Below are 20,986 nucleotides of genomic sequence, written 5' to 3'. Positions count from 1 at the left end.
ACAGGTAAGCTTTTATTCATGTCTTGGGAAGAATATTTTTACACTAGTAGAAATTCATTTACATCATTAGGAAGAAAAAAAAATGTCAGTGGTTGTTAAACGACTGGATGACACATGGATGCAGAGGCAAAGTATGTCAGCTTTGAAGCTGTAGAAACCAAGCTGTAGTTCAAGCTGTGTGGCCTTGAGCAGATTACTTACCCTCTCTGAACCTCAGCTTCTTTATATACACAATCAACAGACCATTTACTTTGCAGGATTGTTGTAAAAAGTAAAGGACATCATGAATATGGAAGGCTTGACACAACCCCAACACAAGAATGATTGATATTGTTAGATAAGTGTGTTTTTGTTATTTTGGAACGGGGATGATTTCAAAGTGGTTGTTAGGGCTTTCTATAGAAATAGTGTTTCTCGTGGTCTGCCTTCCTTAATTCTCTGATGCACCTTCTCCGTTTACATGGATGGACTTTTCCATCCCTTTTTGAGGTCTCTTTTCTGAGTGGACCCCTCTCATGGTGTTCTGCTGGGTGTCGGTCTGCTGGTGACTTATCAGCAGTCCTGGCCTCACAGGCCCAGGGAGGCAGCCCATTCTCCATTCTTCTGGATGTACCTTCTGTAGGGGGATCGACAGCAGCTGCCTGGGGAAGTCTCTTACAAGCCAAGCCTCACGGTGCCTTCTGCTGGAGACACTCTGCTCTGGGATGTATTCTCTTACCAGTCGTTCTTGCTGTCATTTCCCACACTGTATAACTGCGATCCCGCCCTGGCCACCAAGGAGCTGCATCAAATCTTATGTCCTCCCAGTGCCTAGCCAAACTCATTAGAAGACAGAGATCTTGTCCTGTCTCAGTAGTAAGCTTCAGGGCCTCCGGGACGCTATGCCTTGGGATGAACCCTTTCACTGAGAAGGTAGTGGCAAGGGAGTCAGAGCTACGGTAATAAACTGCCTGGGCTTGAGTCCGGCTCTGCCACTTGCCACCTTGGTGATCCTGGGTGAGACATGGCTTCTTTCCGCCTCAGGTGGCCTGTTTCCAAGAGGGGATAGTGACTGTTTCAAGGATTAAATGAGTTAATACCCAGAAAGTACTTGGAACATTCCCTGGCACTGAGTAGGTACCTAAATCAGTTCAAGAAGAGAGTTGCACAGGAGGGGAAGAATCTTTGTACCCCACGATCTGCGTTGTGGTTGCTCCCCTGAGTCATCCTTTCGGGGTGCTCGCAGTTGAAGGGAAGCGTGAGCAAGCTCAGTGCACAGAAGCCGGAGACAGGGAAGTCAGGGTGACTTTTCACCTGGGCTACGTTCCCACCCACTAGACCGTACTCCCCGGCTGGAAGAAAGCACCAAGAATAACTCCCCCATTCAGGGCCTGGGGAGTTAATTCATTGGTGCTGCTGAGAAATGGCCTGTAATTCACTTAGTCATTAGCTGTAGGCATCCTAATGTGTCTTGTGAGCGGCTGCTGGCCGCCAGGAAGCAGAGCAGCCCTTTATCTCTGGATGTCGTTTAGCATCAGCGTGAAGACTGAATGCTGGCTAGCTGCGCTTTTGTTCTTTTATTTCGATAACTGAGCAGAAATTACGAAACAGCTGGGAGCCAGGCCGGCAAACTGGATGCCTATGGTCCCAGGCTGGGCCTGCCCACAGGCTTCTGACCACGGTCTGTGGCCTGCACGCGCGTGGTAAGTCCCGCTGGTGCTTCAGGAGGCCGTGTGCTCTGCACAGCTGTGTGCGACGCCGGTCCTCATCGTGTCCCAGAAGGGCTCTTTGTTCTCACAGACCCGCCATGCTGCTCAGTCACCCAGACCTATGATGGGAGGGGTGTTCTGGGAGGGGGAAGAAGGGGGCCTGAAATTCCTGTGTGGCAGCTTCAAATATTACTACTTTTCTTTGTTTTCTTTTTTTTTTTTAAAGATTTTATTTATTTATTTATTTGACAGAGAGAGAGAGAGAGAGAGATCAGAAGTAGGCAGAGAGAGAGAGAGGAGGAAGCAGGCTCCCCGCGGAGCAGAGATCCCGATGTGAGGCTCAATCCCAGGACCCAGGGATCATGACCCGAGCCGAAGGCAGAGGCTTTATCCCTCTGAGCCACCCAGGTGCCCCAAATGTTACTACTTTTTGAAGTCCTTTTTCCCAGACCCCTTCCTACATTTCTGAGGAATGGGGAAGACAGGCTAGTATTTCATATTAGAGCGTGTCATACTGGAAAAAAGCCGGCGTCGGGCAGTTCCTGCCCCTCAGTGGCTCTACAGCACCTTGGAAGGAGGGTGGGGTTTGGCTTTTCAGTGACAGCATGGAATGGGCATTACAGGCCTGCTTTCCAGTGTCTAGTCTGCGTGGAACCTCTTTTACTACATCTGGCCTGCATCTCTGTGTTTTACCATCTATATTCTTGGTTGTCCCTTATCACAGAACTTTGACAATAGTTTCACACAGAAAGGATTATTTTATATGACTTTTACATTGAATTGTTTTTATTTCCGGTCTTGTTTTCTTCGGCGAGCAGTTTTTGTAGAATCATAGAGGGTGGGAAACATGGGGGACCTCAAAAGTGATCTAAGCCAATTCTTCTCTCAAAGCAGGAATCCCTTTGACAATAGTCCGCAGATAGTCATTTAACCGGCTTCGCATATAATCTCTGCTTATATGCTTAGAGCCTTAAGAAAGCATATTCTGTACTTGAGCAGCTCTTAATGTTAGAAAATTTATCATATTATCGATTCGTGCCCTTGTGATATTCCTGCATTAATGCAAGCTATGCCAAAGGAAACCTGAATCACCTTCCACATCAGTTCCAGAAATGTCTGTGGCAATGAGAATGTTCTTCCCAGCTGTCACCAGTCCCGTCAACCTTTCCGTGTATGATACAATTTAGTATCTTTAGTACTATCTCACACATTGTGTTCATAAACTGGTCCACAAGGGGCTTGTTTTCATAGGACCCCATCTGAGAGTCTCCTGTAAAGGTTTCCAAATGATGGCAGAAGGAATCTGGAGTTACAACTGCCTTGACTTTTGCAATAACCTACGAAGTCATAGGTGCTTGGGATGTCATTCTGGCTTCCCCATATGATATCCAGAAAAACCCCAGTAACCTCTCCCCGGGGGTAAAACTGCAGCCCAGACATAATCAGGAGCTTGATCACACCTGCAGAAGAGGCAGGACCAGAAGCCTTCATTAAGCCTTCTCTTGGCTCAGTTAGAACTTCCTTTTCTTGTGCTACTTGCATGAAAAGCACCTTCGCACACAAGTACTCAGACAATGCTTAGCCATAGGGCTGCCTACTGATCAGAAGCTGGCCTGGGAGCCCAAAGGAAGAGCCTCACTTAAGCAGTTAACTTTCCAGGAAATCTTTGAGTGTGTAGGTTGGACGGTTTGACTTCAGTAGAATAAAGTAAGTGTAAAGAACGGGGCTCTCTGGTGTGTTGTGCTTTCTCACTAGCTCTCTGAAAATTGAGATGAAAAGAGGGGGAAAGATGAGAAGTAGGGAAAATGGCCACTTGAAAAAGCACAAGACAACATCTTTCACTTCGTGTATGTAGATGTTCCGGCCAGCTTCTTTCGAATCCTAGAGGCAGCATTCAAGAGCCAGATACAGAGTATTGTCCTGGCTTTGCACTTAGCGAGTGAACTTGAGCAAGATAGTGAGGCATGTGTGTGTGCCGCGGTTTCCTCACCTGTCAGAGGGGGATGGAGACAGCGTGCCTGCCCACGGGGATGTGGTGAGAATTCGTGAGTTAATACGTGTAGAGGGTTCGGGGCGAGGCCTGGCATCATGGGGGTCACCACGTAGGTTTTGGTCAGAATCCTAGTGTGAGTTGCAAGGAACCGTGCCCTTGCCCTGAAAGGGTTTGGTTTGCCATGGTCTTTCCAAAGCTGAAACATGAGGAGACATTAAAATGGGTGAACGGAAGGCCCAAGGGCTTGCATACCTCTCCTTACAGCTGCTGTAAAGCTTGTACGGAACAATCCTATTTAAGTGAGAGGCATGTGTGCTGTGCTGTAGATTCTAAAGACCACAGTGGGTCCTTTCATTCCGGGTGTCTTTGAACAGAGAGCGTCTGTGGGGAGGGGATGGTTGGAGGGACTTGCCAAGGAGCCCAACTGGATCCTGTGCCAGCTGCTGGCCTGTTCTCTGGAGGCCAACTCAGGTCTTCCGCAGTCACTGGGGTCCACCACTTCCAGGTGGAATCACCCGGATTGAAAAAGCAAGTGGAGCTGTCCAAAAGCAAGCCAGATTTCTGCTAAGTTTCACTTCCTGTTCTGAATTGTTAGTTAGATTTTTGCCAGCACACCCTTGCTTAGACTCAGATGAACAGACTTGTGTGATCCCCTAATCTGCTCCTGGGCTGAAGGTTAGGTTAAGGTGACTTACTCAAGGTCATGCAACATTTGCTCATGTTAAACAAATAGTTATTGAGTCTGTGGTCTAAATGTTGGTTTTGGTGGCAGAGCACAACCGGCACCTGGTCTTAATCTTTCTGATCCAGTGTTCTTTCCCCAAGCCCTAGAGCCTCTCTTACCTTTCCCCTCCTCTCCCAGTGACATGTCACCACAGCTACGGGATATTCATTCTCAAACGTAGGTGTTACCTCTGAGTCTGTAGGTGGAAAATGTAATGTATAAAACAGATAGACCTAGAGCCCCCAAATCTACCAGAATGTCATGAGAACAAGATTCAGATTCAGTCCGAACATTCAGTAAGTAGAAAAAGCAGCCAAGGATCCTATCTGGAATTTCTAAGGGATATTGAAGGAAATGCAGATGGAGATAGGATATGATGATTTGTATTCATTTCCTGATTTTGCCTTAACCTAGCATGTGGCCATTGACAAGGCAATGAACCTTCTTGAGAGTCTGGAAAGGAAAATAAAGAAAATGACATCTATTTCACCTACGACAGAGCTAACGTGAGGCTCTAATTAGAATGATCTATGATGCGGTACTTTTTTTGGTCAAAATAATGCCATACATACAGATTATATTCCTGTACTTTTTTCCCCAAAAGATTACATGTCCTTGAATGATGGGTGAGCTGCGTTTAGCCACGTTGGCTCGGGTGCATGGTAAGATCTTTTCGATTAGAAAGGAGACTGTGTTGTTTCCCTTTCGGTCCCAGCCAGTTCTACATGGGCCACCATTGCTCACTTAAACAACCCTTCAGTGAGAGGGCATGGTGGGATCAGAGCACATGGACCCCCACAGCTGTAAAAACAACTCAAACCGGGGCACCTGGGTGGCTCAGTGGGTTAAAGCCTCTGCCTTCGGCTCAGGTCATGATCCCACGGTCCTGGGATCGAGCCCCGCATCAGGCTCTCTGCTCAGCGGGGAGCCTGCTTCCTCCTCTCTCTCTCTCTCTCTGCCTGCCTCTCCGCCTACTTGTGATATCTCTCTCTGTCAAATAAATAAAAAAAATCTTTAAAAAAAAAAAACAACTTGAACCACTTGCTCACGGGACACCAACAGAGGTGCCACCTTCTTAACCAAAGAACCAAATCAAAAGCCTACAATTTCTTGTTTATCTCATTTTGATCTTTCTAAGGAAGGTTTTGAGGTTTTGAAATCTGTGAGCCAAAATCTGTTGTTCGTTTGTTTGTATACACCCTTCCTTGTGATTTTGCTTTATTCCAAAAAGAGGACACAAGGTGGCTAACAAAGATTAATATAGCAACTAAAAAAATTTTAAAAAGAAAATTAAGGAGAAGGAACTATAAAGCAGAAGAGGAAACAAGACAAAGCCAGGGTAGGGTCAGTTCACAAAATGCCTGCCCAGCACAGTGCCTGGTGCAGGTGCCTGAAGGTGTCGGACTCTGAGCACCCCAGCAACTAAGAAAAGAAGCAGACTCGAGTGGTTTGAGATTTGTGTTGTCCATCGCATTCAAGTAACTTTGTTACTCAGGCAAGCATTCTGAGATAATTGAGAACCTGTGCCCTTTTCTAGCAGTGGTTGAGTCGTGCTGTGAATAATGTTTGTGGTGGTGTTCTTCCCACAGACACAGCGCTTAGCTCTATGTGGCAGTCCTGATAACATTGTAAAGTGCAGCCTATGGCCTGACAGTTCATCAGAGTCACTTCTACAAGAGCCAGAGCACCCTAGTGGAGTTCACACTTTTCTGCTGGCTAAATTTCATCTAAAAGGAGCATTTAAAGAAATAAAAGGAAAGAAAGAGCAACACCATGGCCTGCGTGATAATCAGCCGTGAGGAATATCAGTTACAACATTCAAAAGAATTGAATACTTAAGAGTTAAGGTGATATTCTCCTGCAAGAATTTGAAGAGCCAAAATTCTACATCATCAATTTGGGATAAATGTATAACCTTTAAGGGTCCCCTGAGCAAGGGAATGGGATTATTTCATTTGGATAAACTAACCAGTTCACATACTTGAAGTACAGCCACACAGCCTCCCCCTGGACCTAGCCTGAGGCGAACAGCCTAGGGGAGAACCCAAACTTCTCTAAACAGAAGTACTCTTTCGGAACATCCACAGAAGACAGAGGAAGACCCCAGTGACCTACTCCAATAGAGCAAGGCATGGAAAATTTTGAGAGTGGGTATTATCAATCATCTCCCAACCAGCAAAAAAAAATTAAAAAACTTATAAGAACCCATTGAATATCTAATTTTAAGTGAGACAACTTGTGAAGATGTAGATGAAAACATACTTCTAGGCAGTTCAGTAAAGGTGGGGCATCAGCCAAAAGTTTTAGGGTAGTTCGTTTAAGCCATTCCTTTTTGGCAACAAGACCACTGTCATCTACATGCATAATTTACATGAAATTTACAAATGCTTAGACTCACTCCCTTCTTTTATCTTCCCACCTTTCTTTTAGATGGCAAATCAGTGCCATGCCAATGCCAGTCATTGGTGGATCTCTGGTTAGAAAAATACTCTCAAGCCTTGTTTATGTGTAGCCTAAGAACATTGGGGGCCAGGAGGGCTGTCTGAGAGAGGCATAGAAGGGTGGAGGGGTGGTCTGAGGCTCTGCCAGCTTTTCTCCTCTTCTCTCTACGCAGTTGACCATATTGAATGCAACAAATACCAATGGTATCAGGGATTTACTGGGGTTTAGTGGAAGAGAAAAAGTGGAGTGGAACAGAGACCTTGCCCACAAATAGCTTTCAACCTAGATTGTAGAGTAGGTAAGACACATTCAGATAACCAGAATTTAAGGCACAAGGTGATATAATAAACTCCTAGGATTGAGAAAACAGAAAATGCTTCCAAAGAGATGTAAGATACTGTGTTGTCTTCTTTTACGCCAAGTCTCTTAACTTGGTTCAGTTCAAAAAAATCTTGCGTGCCCGCCAGGTGCCCTGACCCACAGGAGGGGTTGCAGGTCCACCAAGAATCAAGCACAGGCCTTACCTCCTGGCAAAAGTCATCAGAGCTTTGTAGAGGTGTCTGCTTGAGGTCGGGGACTTGGTCTTTCTCTGACATGTTTTGGTATGTCCCGTGAGACAGCTCCATGCCCAGGAGGAAAGAGAGCAAAGATTTTTTTCCAGGAAAGAGATTGACATTGAAACAACAACAGCTGGAAATTGGCAAGGTGCCCTCAGAAGGTTGGGGAAGTGATTTATTTTTCCAGCCTCACCACAGGAGCCAAAGCCCTGGCAGATGCCTCCATGTGTTAGCGGCAGCTGATCTGAGTGAGATCATTATTAATTATTAGTCACTTCTGAGTGTCTTTCTCAGGAACTACAGACCCTCCTGAGTTGCAATCAATACTGTGTACACCTTACACAAGGAACTGAGTGGCATGTAATTATAAAACAGTATTGATTCCCGGCAAAGGGGTTGAAAATGTACAAATCCTTCCCATAAAAATCAGCTAAACCTTCAAAAAGCCTTGATGACAATAATTTTTTATTTATTTATTTATTTATTTTGCCAAGAAAGAGACCGACGTGGGAGTCAAAAACTTGAAATGTTAGCTAAAGTGGGGCTAGTTCCTGCCAGGAGCCAGATCTATACACATAATTATTTTACTCTCTGTGCTGGCATTGATTCACTTGGGTTGAGTGTTGGAAAGATCTCTGTTTTGGGTCTATAATCCAAATTATTCAGTCAGTTCCTTTGATAATGTTTTCTACTCGCATCTTCCTGTATTATTTTTCAGTAAAACAAATAATTACACGTCTGGAGCTTGACTCATTCCCATCCCCCAATATAACCCTCATTCCTTTCCCTAAACCTGCTTTTCTTTCTCTGTTTCAAACCGTCTGCTCTGCCCCTTGGCCAGGAACTTCACTCACCCCCACAAGCCCCATAGTCCCCAAATCCTGCCTATTTGATTTTGGCCTAATTCTAATTTCTACTCTAAATTGGCATCCACTCCAGTCCTGTTGGAAGAGCTGGAAATCTGGAGAGCTTTTAGTCCGTCTTCCTTTTGTCTGTGTCTCCATTCTCAGCAGCGATCGTGAACATGGACTCTCCCACTGCCTCTGCTTAACTCACTGACGCCCTGTCATGTTCTGCAGGCACCCATAGAATGGCCTGGTGTTGCACTTAGGCTTCTAATCTTCCCCTCCGACCCGACTCCCTCCTGCCCTGCCTCGTGGCTGTCAGGAGCCCCCTTGAAAATGCAAGTCTTGGTCATAGCATTTGACTGCAGAAAGTCCTCCAGTGGCTCCCTGTCACCCACAATCTAAGGAGGACAAAAAATTGTTGATCTGGAAGCGATAAACATTGAGTCTCAAAAAAATGTAGCTTATCTCAAAGACTCAGTGGTCACTGGAAGACAGCGGGTCTGGCAGATTGTAGGCGAGAGCCGCATTAGGAAGGCCGCCTCAGCTGTGGGCTTCTTGGAGTTTTGAACGTCTGCCTGGTTAACTGGGGCTGTGACAAGAGCTTTTGTCCTAGAAGGCTCTTTCCCTGTTTGCGTAAAGCTAGCCGTCAGGGTGATCTAGTCACAACCCATGCTGTTTTGGATAACTCCTATTTTCTCAGCCAGGCAGGGAAGAGCTGTTGAGAATGTTAAAGGGGAATGGACCCCCCTGAGAGGTTCCCCCAAACCTCATAGTGGAGGAAGAAGAAATCCTAATGTTGGTACAGGGCTCTGACACCAAGGGCTGTGGCACTTCTCAGAAGGACCACTAAGGGCCTGTGGTGTAGGAAAACAGTCTGTGATGTGTGACTGTCCTGAGCCTTACAGGATGTTCAGCGTCCCTGTCCCCTCGTACTATGTGCCAGTCATGGCCTTCAGTCACAGAGACCACTAGAAAAACTCCCCCATGCCCTTGCACATTTCAAATGCTCCCTGGATTGGGGAACAATACTGTCCCACTGAGAAACATTAGTTCCTGTCATTATTCCTAAGATGTTCTCCTTTTCTGAGAGCATCATGAAGTGCTGGATTAATCTGTGATCTCTCTATGGCTCCTGTTGCCTCTTCATCTTCTGGAATGACTGAGTTCAGATTGTGCTGCCACTACTTACTGGGGCATGACCTTGCACATGAGGATGACCTTTGACAACTGCTTAATCTCCGCATGCTTCAGTTTTCTCATATAAAATGGGGATGATAATAATATCTACGTCAGCAGATTTTTGTGAGGATTAAATAAGATAAAGCATGAAAGGTGCTTACCACACTGTCACTGTCGGCGGGCTGGTGAGTGTAGGAGATCATGACAATGAGTTTAAGGGTCTTACTTGAATGAGAAGTCGAAATTGATACTTGCAAGTGTATAATCTGGAAGATAAAGGCAGCATGATGTATGGGATAAGGTAATGGACAGGGTCAGGGTCAATGAATTCTATTGTACTCTCAGCCATTAGTTACTGTAGGACCTTGAATGTGTCACTTCATTTCTGTGGATTTTGCTTTCTCTTCTCTATGAAATGTTTGCCCTAGGAGGCGTCGAAAAGAGTGACTGGCATGAGCACGTTTTAAAACCCATAGACTCTTCTTAAACAGTCTGATGATGTACCAGGGTCAGCCAATAGGGAGAACGCACCTAGCAACAGGGACTTCTTGGGAGGAGGCAAACCTGGGGAGTCTACTTGCACGGGAAAGGACAGGGTATTTGCATTCCTGAATTGCTCCTTGCGCCCCCCACCCATCCTAGCCAGCAAGTCCCCCAAGAGCACAAGACAGAAAGAGCCCTCGGGCGTATAGGCAGCTATGGAGAAGGGCACAGGTCTGCGGTTCAGCAGCCCTCCCTGAGGCTTTCCCCACAGCCCCGCATCAGCCCCGCTTCCTTCATGGTTGTCTGCTTGTGGCCCCACAGCAACAACGGCGGGAGAAGGAGCTACGGAAGCAGCAGGAGAGAGAGCAGCGCCGGCACTACGAGGAGCAGATGCGCCGGGAGGAGGAGAGGAGGCGCGCGGAGCACGAGCAGGTACAGCGGGGCCCGGAGCCCACAGTTGGCACCAGTGGGAGCTCCAGCGCCAGCTGACCGTCCCTGGGGTGTGGGTCACCGTCTCTTAGGACTGCTCAGTTAAAGCGGGTTTTTACTCTTTCTCAAGCTGCTCTTCTCACCTATTCAAGAAGTCAAACGCACAGCCCTTGGCAATGCCCACTCGTTGAGCCTCGCTTCCTGCCCAGGCCAAAGTCCCCTGCACACCTTGATCTTTGGGTTCTCCCGACCCTGGGTATCTACTTTGAAGGTAGCACTGAAGCATGGTAAATGAGCCACCTGGTCGTCTTTCTTTGCTTCCGAAGGGCTTTTCTGCTCCTCCGTCTCCGGTGTCCCGTCCGCGCCGCGGAGGCGGAGCCCTCCGTCTTCAGTAGAACCGCATTCTGACCGCGCGGCGGCGCTCTGCAGGGCGGAGGGCGGGGCCCTTACAGAGACCGCGCATGCCGGCCTTCCACAGTTACTCTATTCCTGCTGCTTGCACAGGACCCTCTGACCTTGATGGCATTGTGACTTCCGGGTGGCCCATAAAGAGGGAACCTGCAATGAAGAGCTTTAAAACGTAGCTGGGTTTACGAAAACCGTACAGTCACAGCAAAGCCCCGAGACCCTTCCGGCGGCTGTCGCAGGTGGAGGACTTGTGCTTTTGACTGCATTGAAATGCTTTTGCTTCGGTGCTTTTCTTGTTTGGTGAGGGGGTGTCTGGGCATTTTGTTGTTGTTGTTGTTTTCCCTCCTTCCTTCCTCACTTTACATGGCAGCACTTGTCACCTCAAAGAAATTACCGGTTCTTTTTCTCTCTCTTTCTCTCTTTGTGTTCCTCTGAATGCTCTGCTGCCTGCCTCTCCAGGAGTACATCAGGCGACAGTTAGAGGAGGAGCAGAGACAGTTAGAGATCTTGCAGCAGCAGCTACTGCATGAACAAGCTCTACTTCTGGTAATGGGAAAGCAGAGGGCCAGCCACCTGCTCTGTGTTCATCCTGTGTGTGTGTGTGTCCCCACGTGTGTCCCCCTCACATGCCAGCCCACAAGGGGGGGATCCTCCAAGCCTCGTGGACCTCAAAAGTCTCGTGGAAACCCAATGCACTTCCTGACCTAGTTGGCCGTCTGAATACCTTGGAGACCCTTGTCATGCATTCTTTAGTAACTCAGTCTCTTTGTGAAACTTTAGCAGGAATCCAGGCTTATGACAAGTTCAGGCTGTTTTTGAGACCCACTGTGTTTATTGCAGAGTAATTTTTAAGGTCATTTGCAACATGCTGGAATACAATCACAGTGAAATACACCTCTTCTGTAAGAACCCACTCAGCTCTGCAGTCATATTTCATTTGCAGACTATTAGCTTTACCCTTACAATGGGAACATTTTGTGTTCCCTGCTCACGCGGCTTCCTCTTCAAGTACTTTTTTATTATTATCACCCTGCTCTCCAAATGAGCTGCTTGATACATTTTTTTTAACTGAACTTCTTATTCAGTGGCACCGTGTTATTTTTTTAGCCTGTGCATACAGTTGCTAATGACCTTTGTTGGTCCAAGTTTTGTGAAACACAAGATGATTTGAGCAGTATCTGTAGCTACTTATTTAGTTTTGTACTTAATTGGACATGTTTGAATAGTTTAATTACTAAACCAGGAAGTGGATGGCTCCTTATAGGGCTTGGGCGCTGACCATCCAAAAGTCCTCATTATTGCTACTTTCTTGGCCCCCAGTCAGGGACAAGTCAGTTGGCAAGGGGTAGTGTTCTGTAGGGATTAAAGCAATAGTGTTTTCAGGAAATGCTAGCCCCGGCCATAGCCTGTCTCTGTGGCAAGTCCTGACATCCTTTGGTGGTTCTGTTGGCTTTTCTCGTTATCATCTCTTTTGGCAACATTGCATGTTTATCCGGTGCCAGCCAGTGGTTTCCATATGGTGATCTGGCTTTTCCTTTGCTTCTCTTTTCTGGTCCGGATAGGAATATAAGCGCAAACAATTGGAAGAACAGAGACAAGCAGAAAGACTGCAGAGACAGCTAAAGCAAGAGAGAGACTACTTGGTGTCTCTCCAGCATCAGCGGCAAGAGCAGAGGCCAGTGGAGAAGAAGCCACTGTACCATTACAAAGAAGGGATGAGTCCTAGTGAGAAACCAGCATGGGCCAAGGAGGTAAGTGCACTAGCAAGGGTAGCCACGTCCTGTTGGCCGGCCTGGTGGCTCTAGTGACGTCACCCAGTAGAAGCAGAGAATTAAACTAGTGCTTCACAACTGGAAAACAATTCATCTTAAGAAGTGCATGTTTTTGGAAGAGCCATAATGTTATTTCTGTAGAGAATTGACAAGGCACCTTAATCCATTAGTGGTTTATTTTTTTCAGGGATTGATTTTTTTTTTTTTTTTTTTTTTTTTTTTTTTTTTTAGTGGTTATAAGGGATTTTTGTTAGTAATAACAGGAAGTAGAAAAATCATTTTTCTCATAGGTATCCAAATGAGTTTGTGGCTTGAGGATTTTTAGTGACTTCCCCTTGAAAGAATGTGATTTAATAAAGACTTAGGGAATTTGAGGTAGAGTCCTTTCCTGTCCGTACCTAGACCCTGAAAGTGATCATTAGCACTGTCGCTGACACTCACTTGTTCTGTTGTGGTGCGAAGGGACGCACAGTTGGTCTCAGACCAGTGGTTGTGGTAACCACTTCCGGGATCAGAGGTCATTTGTGGGGGTTTTTGTTTGTTTGTTTTCTTTTGCAAATCAGCTACTAGAGTGAGGACACATTTTCAAGAACTTGGCTCTGTGGTGAGATGTTTTAAATATCAAATTAACAACTATCTGGGTGGTAGGAAAAAAGGTAGGCAAAGCAAAGAAACCAAATCAGCCAAGATTAATCACCCTCCTAGGAGTCACTGTGTCAGCTCATGTGCATAACAGCCTGATTTTCTGTTCTGTCATGGTTTGTAGCACCGAGTGATTTACTTTATTTTCTTGTGAGCATAGCTAGTCATTTAAGAGGATGTTAGTGTTATTTTGTATTTTGTTCTAGTATCTTCAGGTATTTATAGCCAGAGCTTATTTTAAGTTATCTAGACTACAGTCTTACCAGAACTAGATTTCTTACATAAGATCCTATTTTTACAAAAATGTTTCTGTCTTTTTGAATTTTTTTATTCTCTTTTACGTACATATAGAAAATGCTTGAAACCATGTTGCGCTAAGGTTAATGATGATTGCTGAAAGGGCAGTGGAACCACAGGGTGTGTTCTTTAAGCTTTTTTGTATTCTTACATATCGTTTAAATCTTTTCTAATGATCATGTGCTATTTTTGCAAAAATCAAACCTTTTTCTTTTACAACTTGAAAAACGAACCTGTAGAGAAAATCCTTTGATGTCACGTAAAGAATGTTTTTGATCACTTTCCTTTAGAGTCTATAAGGATGATTTGTATTTACCTATGTCTGTAACAGCTGCCTCTTTCTCTTAGTTCAATAATTCATTTTTATGATCCTACTCCCAGGTACGGCACCGACCCCTTAATAACCCACCTGTTCTTCCAGCTAAGCAGAATCCCTCTGCTGTTAGACAGCAGCTGAGGTGTGTCCTGGCTGGCAGAGGCATGCCACCATCCACCACTGCTAAACCATTTTCTAGCCCTGCCAAGTTGAAACCCTCAGCTAAGCCACACTCACAGTTCCTGCTCACGGCAGGTGTTCAGAAGGCTGGAAAACTAGGCTCCACTAAGCCAATGCCAGGAGCACCTGCAGAAATTAATGATTCCAGATCAAGACTCCTGCTGGAGCCTCGCTCACGGAAGAAAGGTGGACCCGCTTGTCCTAGTAGAGTTGGTCTTGAAGAACAGCTGAAGGCTCAGGAAGCCTCGAGGACCGCAATGAGATCCCCTAGGCGAACTCGCTCCCAAGGATGTAGTCCATCTCATCAGGAGTTAGGATCTGAGGTCATTTGTGTGTCCTCTCCCAACATCTTCAAAGTGACAAGCCCCAAGTTGTCCATCACTGCACATAAGGAGGGCCTTAGAGACCCCTGTGGACCTCGTGGGCGGAGGGGCACAAATGCATACATCCTTCCAGGTACCCCGACGCCTCTGAGAACTGCTGTATCGCTGAATGACCTCTTCTTGATGCATGACCCCATGGCCCTCCGTGTTTCCAGCCCCAAGCATGGGTTTAGGAGAGGGACACCTACAGAGCTCATTGGAGAAGACCGTGATTCTCTGCAGAGCGTCCCAGAATTCCTCCTTTCCCCTGTGCAGCTCCCTCACATGCAAATGTACCAGAAAACGGGGAGAAGCCTGGAGCAGTTCCCATGTCCTTCCTTCCACCTCTACCCAGCACCTTCTCATGTGAACTTGATCACTCTGACTCCACTGTTACCGAGTTACTCTTTGTCCTCCTCACTAAGTTTCCTGGCCTATCCGCTCTGTTCAGAACTAGTTCACGGTTCTCGAGCTCTCAGAAGCCACGGCATTCCTGGGGGCCAGTCTTTGCAGATGCCAGCAAGATGGTTTTCTAGACCTTCTTATTCCCCTATGCTCCCTGGCCAGGCTCCTAGCAGTGAAAGAAACACAGCAGTTGGACGTGCAAACAACCCAGCTGTGTCAGCAAGCACTCCCGATGTGAGGCTCCCTGGCCATCATAAAGCTGGGCCACCTCTGGTGGGTTACATCTTCCAAGGTCCCTGGCTCCCTAGCAGCTGGCAGTCTTCTTTGGGCTTCGTGCAGTTCTGGACATATGGGGGAACATTCTTTGGGGATTCATATTTAGTCCTATCCTCCTGGGCGTGGTTAACGTAATCCAGCTTCCAACTAACCAATCTATTCATGAAGCAGTTCCCAAGTCTTAAAAGAGTGGGTGTTCGTATTTTAGAAGAGAGATGAAACATTTAGATCGCAGAATGAGTGACGGTGCTAAATTTGGGATCGGAGTGACTCGTGTACAAATAAGAACAAATAATTGTCTGCTTTGGTTTGATTCATCATTTTCTTAACACCCACTTCTTAAAATGGGAATAAAACTGGGTGTGAGGATCCTTATCTTCTTGACCTTTTAATGCTTGTCGTAGCAATGTATGCACTTCCCGAGCTCTATTTAAAGGTTTCTTTTCCTACAGTAGGGAGGTAGATGGAGCTGACAGTAGCTAGACGGCAAAATTCATTTCAGATCCTTACAGACAGACAGAATTTGGAGCCCAGCCATCTCTAAATCGTCAACCAAGAATAAGAACCTGAGTCAAGCTCTCTTCAGGAGTTAGAATAAAAGGTACCCTTTCTTTTTCAAATGTGTCCTCTACCGGGGTATAAAATGGACATTATCCTTGCCAGGGAGGAATGGGCAGCCGTGGGCGTGCCACAGGAGCCTGTGATACAGGGTCCAGACTTTTCTTGCCCCGGGTGCCCTTGAGACACCCCCGCAGCCGTCTTCTCCCCTGGCAGCCTCTGACTTGCGCCATATTTGTCTTCTAACTCAGCCCTCTACCTCCTCCCCAGGATGGTTTGTCCCTCCTCGGTTATTTTTTCATCCCCTTATTTCTCTTCCTTTTTTTCAAATTGACAGTTTTTCATTAGCTAGGATAATGTTATCATGCCCCACCCTTGGTGATTTTGTTGCTTCATTGTGTAAAACATAAGTCATCCTCCCATTTCGCACGTGCTTTCTCATTAATTTGTTGGATATAATAAGAAGAAATGAAAATACTCAGTCATTTGCAAATCTTGCTGAGATTTACAGCATTTACAGAGTATTCTGTCTCCATTTACAGAGTATTCTGTCTGTCCCTATGGTCACATTGACTGGGATATTCAGATTCTGGCCAGAGAGAAGCTTTCCTGTTTCTATTAAAAGGAAGGGTGGAGGCATTTTCACCCCTTGCAAGTCCTCGACCATTCCTGGATTGGGATGGAAGTCCGATTTGTTTCTGTAAAAACATCAGTATGACATTCTGTTGAACATCAGCAAAAATCGAAGGTCTTTTTTTCCACCACTTTTTGAAAGATGGTCATTCCTTTTCTTACAACACCTTTTGCTTATAATGGGGCAGATTCCTTTCCTTCAAATGGCATGTGATTGGGCCTGGCAGTGATTGGGTATACGCCCCCTCCTTATATTTTTTCAAATTTTCTTCTACATACAGCTGTGACAGAATGTTCCCTCTCCATGAATACTGTATGAGATTGTATTTTAGTTTTTTTCAACACTCCATCATGTTCTTACTCCCTGATACTTTCCAGTCATCTGGTCATGGTTTTATGTGGCAAACGATGGGCCAAGATGTCTCTTTATATCTCATCAGCCCACTGGACTCTGAAATCTCTGTATAGAAGAACTCCTTCACTTGGTTTCCCCTACTCTACACTGATGTGGTTTTTCCCCCCTTTTTAATAGGAGTCATTTTACAGATAAGGTCCCAAATTACCACTTAGAGAGTGTACGGCTCTGCTCCCTTCTTTGCTCAGTTTCTGCTTCGCTCTCTTATGAGCTGCCCTAAGAGAGACCTGGAAAGGAGTAAGGAGTTTGAGTTCAAGTTCTTCCACCTCCCGACTAGGTGACCCGGGAGGAGTCTTGGAGCTTTCCTGAGGCTCGGCTTGCATTCCCTTTAAGGAATGCCTCTGGGCGTCTCTGTCTGTTAATGTGCCATTGAAATGATAAGCGCTGTGCAGAAACACATGAAATCTAGTCTTCAACACAGTCGTGTTTTGTTTCCAAGGCCACTGTCCCCCACAAGGAGTTTGGCCTCTGTTGTTTCTGTTTTGGATTTCACAAGGGCAGTCCGCGTGGAGCCCCATCTCCCCGACCCCCATCCACCCAGTGATACAAATACACGTCTTCATTTCCCATCTCAACGCGAAAGCTTTGCCTAATTATTTTTAAGTTACGTGCTCTATCCCCAGGAAGACCTCTCTGCTCTTCTCTGGACAAGTGGTCCAGGCTTTTGACTTCAGATGAAACTCCATTTTAAGCATTTCACATGAATGAGAGTGTCCCTGTTCTCAGAGGTGCCTCAGAGAAGGCGTGTGCCCAGTCTTGTTCGGCCCGCATCTGCTCCTGCTCCTGCGGTTTTGCCAAAGAACAATATGACACAGCTCTTTATGTGACCAGAGTGACTGCAGGGTCCTAAAGGTCTAGTGAGTACCTAAATGTTATTTGTTGACTTCTTTCTCTTTCTCCAGCATTGCCAGTAAAAACAAAAACATCAGTTGTTCAGTTGGAAGAAAAGGAATTCCCATATGATTGTGTTTAATTCACCATGTATAAATAAGCTTTTAAGTAAGGCCTTCTAGGCTTTCATGGACCCCTCATACACTGCATCATATAAAATATTATAAAAATGCACCCATATGACGTCGTAAATATATTTTTGCTGTCAACGTCTAAAAAATTACTGCTATAATTTTGTTCTGAGATTTTTCTCTCAGCAGCTTTCATTCATTATTGCTAAGTGAGACATTGTAAGCAATGAATTGTTGTCAACGTACAAACTAATTTAACAATTGACATTGCTGTGTTTCCTTTTATACATGTTTAACCATATTTGTATTTATTTTGAGAAATTTTTTGAAGTCCTGTAATCAACAAATTTATTTTCAGGTCTTCTGTGTTTAGATAGCCTTTATGTGTCTCAGAGGCCTTAGACATCACTTTTGTAGAACCCCGTGGACAACACAGCCATCCCTGGAGCAGAATTTTATTTCTGAGACCACAATTATGTTTCTTTTTTCTCCTGTAATGCAGCAACACATAGGAAAGCATTTCTGCTGAGGTGATCTAAATCTCTCCACATTTTAGTTTTGATGTTAAAACCATCCTTTTAATGAGAAAAAAAAAATGGTTTTGTACTAAAACTGATCAGTCTCTCCTATTCTTGTTCTCTGTGTCCACTGATAATCCCTTCAAGTTTGCAATCCTTCATAACCAGTATCTTTTGTTGTCATGGTCCAGCACCTTGAGACTCTGTGTCTCTTGCTACTAGAACATTCTTTTTTGGTGATACTGTGACATTTGACATCTCCTTGGAGCAGGAGGTTGGAATAGAGGCTCAGTTCATAGATTTATTTTTAGTATCACTTGAGGCAAATCAAAACATATCTTCATTATACTGCAGTGTTGAATCACATATATCCTTATTCTGGGTGAAAAACAAAACAAAACAAAACACACTTTTTTTTTTTTTTTTTTTTTGGTCTAACTCACATATCCATCTCCTTTTCAATTATTAGAATAAGATATGGTGAATCAGGAGACAGGCCTTTGCCCACTACCAAATTAATCAGAAGGGGCCTGAGCCTAGATACCCCACCTAACTTCTCCTTTCTTTGTCTGATAGTCGGGTATTTGATTTGATATCTTTGCTCCAGTCCTCATGCTGTTCCTTTGGTGCAAAAGCAATGGGCAGCATTTTCTTCCTGAAAACCTTAGGACAAGGTTCTCTTGAGACAAAGTATGTAGCCAAATGGCTCATTATTACACCTTTCTCATAGATTTTCAGACTTCTCTGGACAAGCTCCAACCCAGGAAATTTCACCAGACTGAATCATCCTGAAATAATTTGCGCAGTGTAACCATAGATGATCTATACCATGTGTTTTAGAATGGTACAGCCTGACACATACGAATTGTAGGTTTTCGTATGCAAACCACCTGATAGAAGGCATAAGGAAGTTTACTAGAGAGTAATAGTTATTCACGACTAATCAAACCCATTAGCTGCCTATGAAAGTCAGCCCCTCACTTTTCTGCCCTGTTCGTTTCCCATGACAGCCATCAAGCCCATGTGGCCTGTGGTAAGAATACCTCGTTTACTGGAACCTTCCTGCTGGTTGTTGCCAAAAGAACTCTTTATGATTTCTTTGCTCAAGATGGAGTCTTTTTTGACTCCATCTCCTCAAGGCAGACTTTTTCTAGTGCTGTTCTTAATGTGCTGTCTCTGTGTGTTTAAAACTGAGTGTATTTTACAGCTTAAAAAAATAAAAATGGCAAGTAGTCTCCACTCTGAATACATTTGGTTCCTGACTGTCGGGTAACAGGTACCTATGGTTTGGAAAACCAGATATTTCTCTGACAATGTGTCTGAATCTCTTGGGTTCCTTAGCTCAGACAGCAAATGGATTGGACTCTCGGAGTTTGGATGGTGAGAGGTGCTCGTACATGGCATTTATCTATTAACGATCTTCCATGGAAATAAGAAAATGGCTAATGTTTGACCAATTCCTGTGGTCTGGAAACAGTCACTTTCTTTTCTAGTATTTAGTATTTAGAAAAGCAATACATTGCATGGCTTGCTTTCAGTTGATCTGCCACAGTGGTCTTTGTGGGACTTTCTCTTTCTGGTCTCAGCTCAGAACTGGCTTTATTCATTTCCTTTGCTCAGTGCAGCAGCCAAATAATTACCGCTGATGTAATACTTTGCCCACCGCACACACAAAGTATACATGTTCTGGTTTATAGGTCTGGCTCGTGGTAGCTAACACTCTTTGGTGTGTGGTAAGCTTCCGGGACATGGAGTTTCAAAACCAAAGTCAACTGGATGTCAATTGTAGGTACCCTGCACAGCCATGGTGGGAGAGGAGATGTTGAGTTGTCCCTGTGGGACGGTTTTCTATTCTGCAGCATACCTTATTATGTTAAAATGTTTGCAGTTAATATGAGGGCTGCAAAACAGACTTATTCTGTATATGAGACTCAGTCTGCCTCTAGAAAGATCCAAAATGGAATAGGAAGGATGGGAAAGAATAGCTCTTTTGACTTTTTCTTTCAACTCAGGCCATGAAATGAATAGAGAGCTCCATACAGATATGTCTGGGTCTGTGTGTGGGTTCTGGGATGGGCCCTTGGAACCCTCCTCAGTGAGACAGCAAAGGGAGCTCAGGCTCACACTGAAGAGTCGTCAGGGTGGGTGGGCTGCCCGGCAGGTTTGGAAAATACAGCTGCCAAATTGACCCGAAAGAAATAAAGGACAGGCTGAGATGCATCTGAAAGAAAAGGGCTAAGACCTCTTGAAGTTGTCAGAGGTCTTAAATCATGCCTTGCAGTGTACATCTTGTTTATCTGAATTTCCATTTGGAAATAGCCTCTGTGATGGTCTGTCTGCTGCAGACATGAACTGAGGGGAATCTTCCCCACAAAAAAGGGCATTCCTGGGACTGTGAGCCTTTCCTGCGGAACCCTTCTGATCAGTTACCTGCTTTGGGCTGAGAGACTCAGCAGGAAAGGGGATGACAAGGGAAATAAAGTGGCCCCAGAAGAGAGAGGGTTGGAGGTGGGGAGAAGGGAGGGGTAGAAGCGAGAACGAATGTCACACAGGGACAAAGAGGGAGAAGGGGACAGAGTGAGGCAGCAGAGTCCAGGCTGGAAATGGAAAGGCGTATTTTAGGGAGGAGGGAGACAAGTGAAAAGACAGGGTCCTAACGAGGGGAAAAGAAACAATACAGGCCGTCTGAAGATAGGTCTGCTCATTAAGAGAGCGCCTGAAACACCCACTGGCCTATCAGTAGGGCCTGTGAGGAAACGCAGGGTGAGTGGTCTTTCCTCCCCTGTTGCCTGAGTCAGCTTGTGAGGAGTTTTCTGCTTTCCCGAGCAGTCTCAATGCCCACCCCAGTTCCCTCCCTGTCCCTCACTGACTCCATGGCTTTGTGACCCGTCAGCAAGAG

At 45.4% G+C, this 20,986-nt stretch overlaps 1 protein-coding gene across 12 annotated transcripts in view; it reads left to right on the top strand.

The window, feature by feature from the left end:
- TNIK (TRAF2 and NCK interacting kinase) overlaps positions 1–20,986 on the top strand; it is a 385,411-nt gene that overhangs the window by 300,827 nt on the left and 63,598 nt on the right. For 6 of the 12 annotated variants that reach the window (XM_047730473.1, XM_047730436.1, XM_047730463.1 and 3 more), the window contains exons 13-16: positions 10,236–10,346; positions 10,474–10,614; positions 11,211–11,297; positions 12,314–12,502. In XM_047730473.1, the coding sequence (XP_047586429.1) occupies positions 10,236–10,346; positions 10,474–10,614; positions 11,211–11,297; positions 12,314–12,502 (528 nt within the window). The remainder of the gene's footprint in view (positions 1–10,235; positions 10,347–10,473; positions 10,615–11,210; positions 11,298–12,313; positions 12,503–20,986) is intronic. The other 6 variants (XM_047730479.1, XM_047730500.1, XM_047730485.1 and 3 more) reach the window with 2 other exon arrangements.

Source organism: Lutra lutra, chromosome 1, assembly GCF_902655055.1.
Source record: "Lutra lutra chromosome 1, mLutLut1.2, whole genome shotgun sequence".
NCBI lineage: Eukaryota > Metazoa > Chordata > Mammalia > Carnivora > Mustelidae > Lutra > Lutra lutra.
This window is presented reverse-complemented; position numbering and strand designations above follow the sequence as displayed.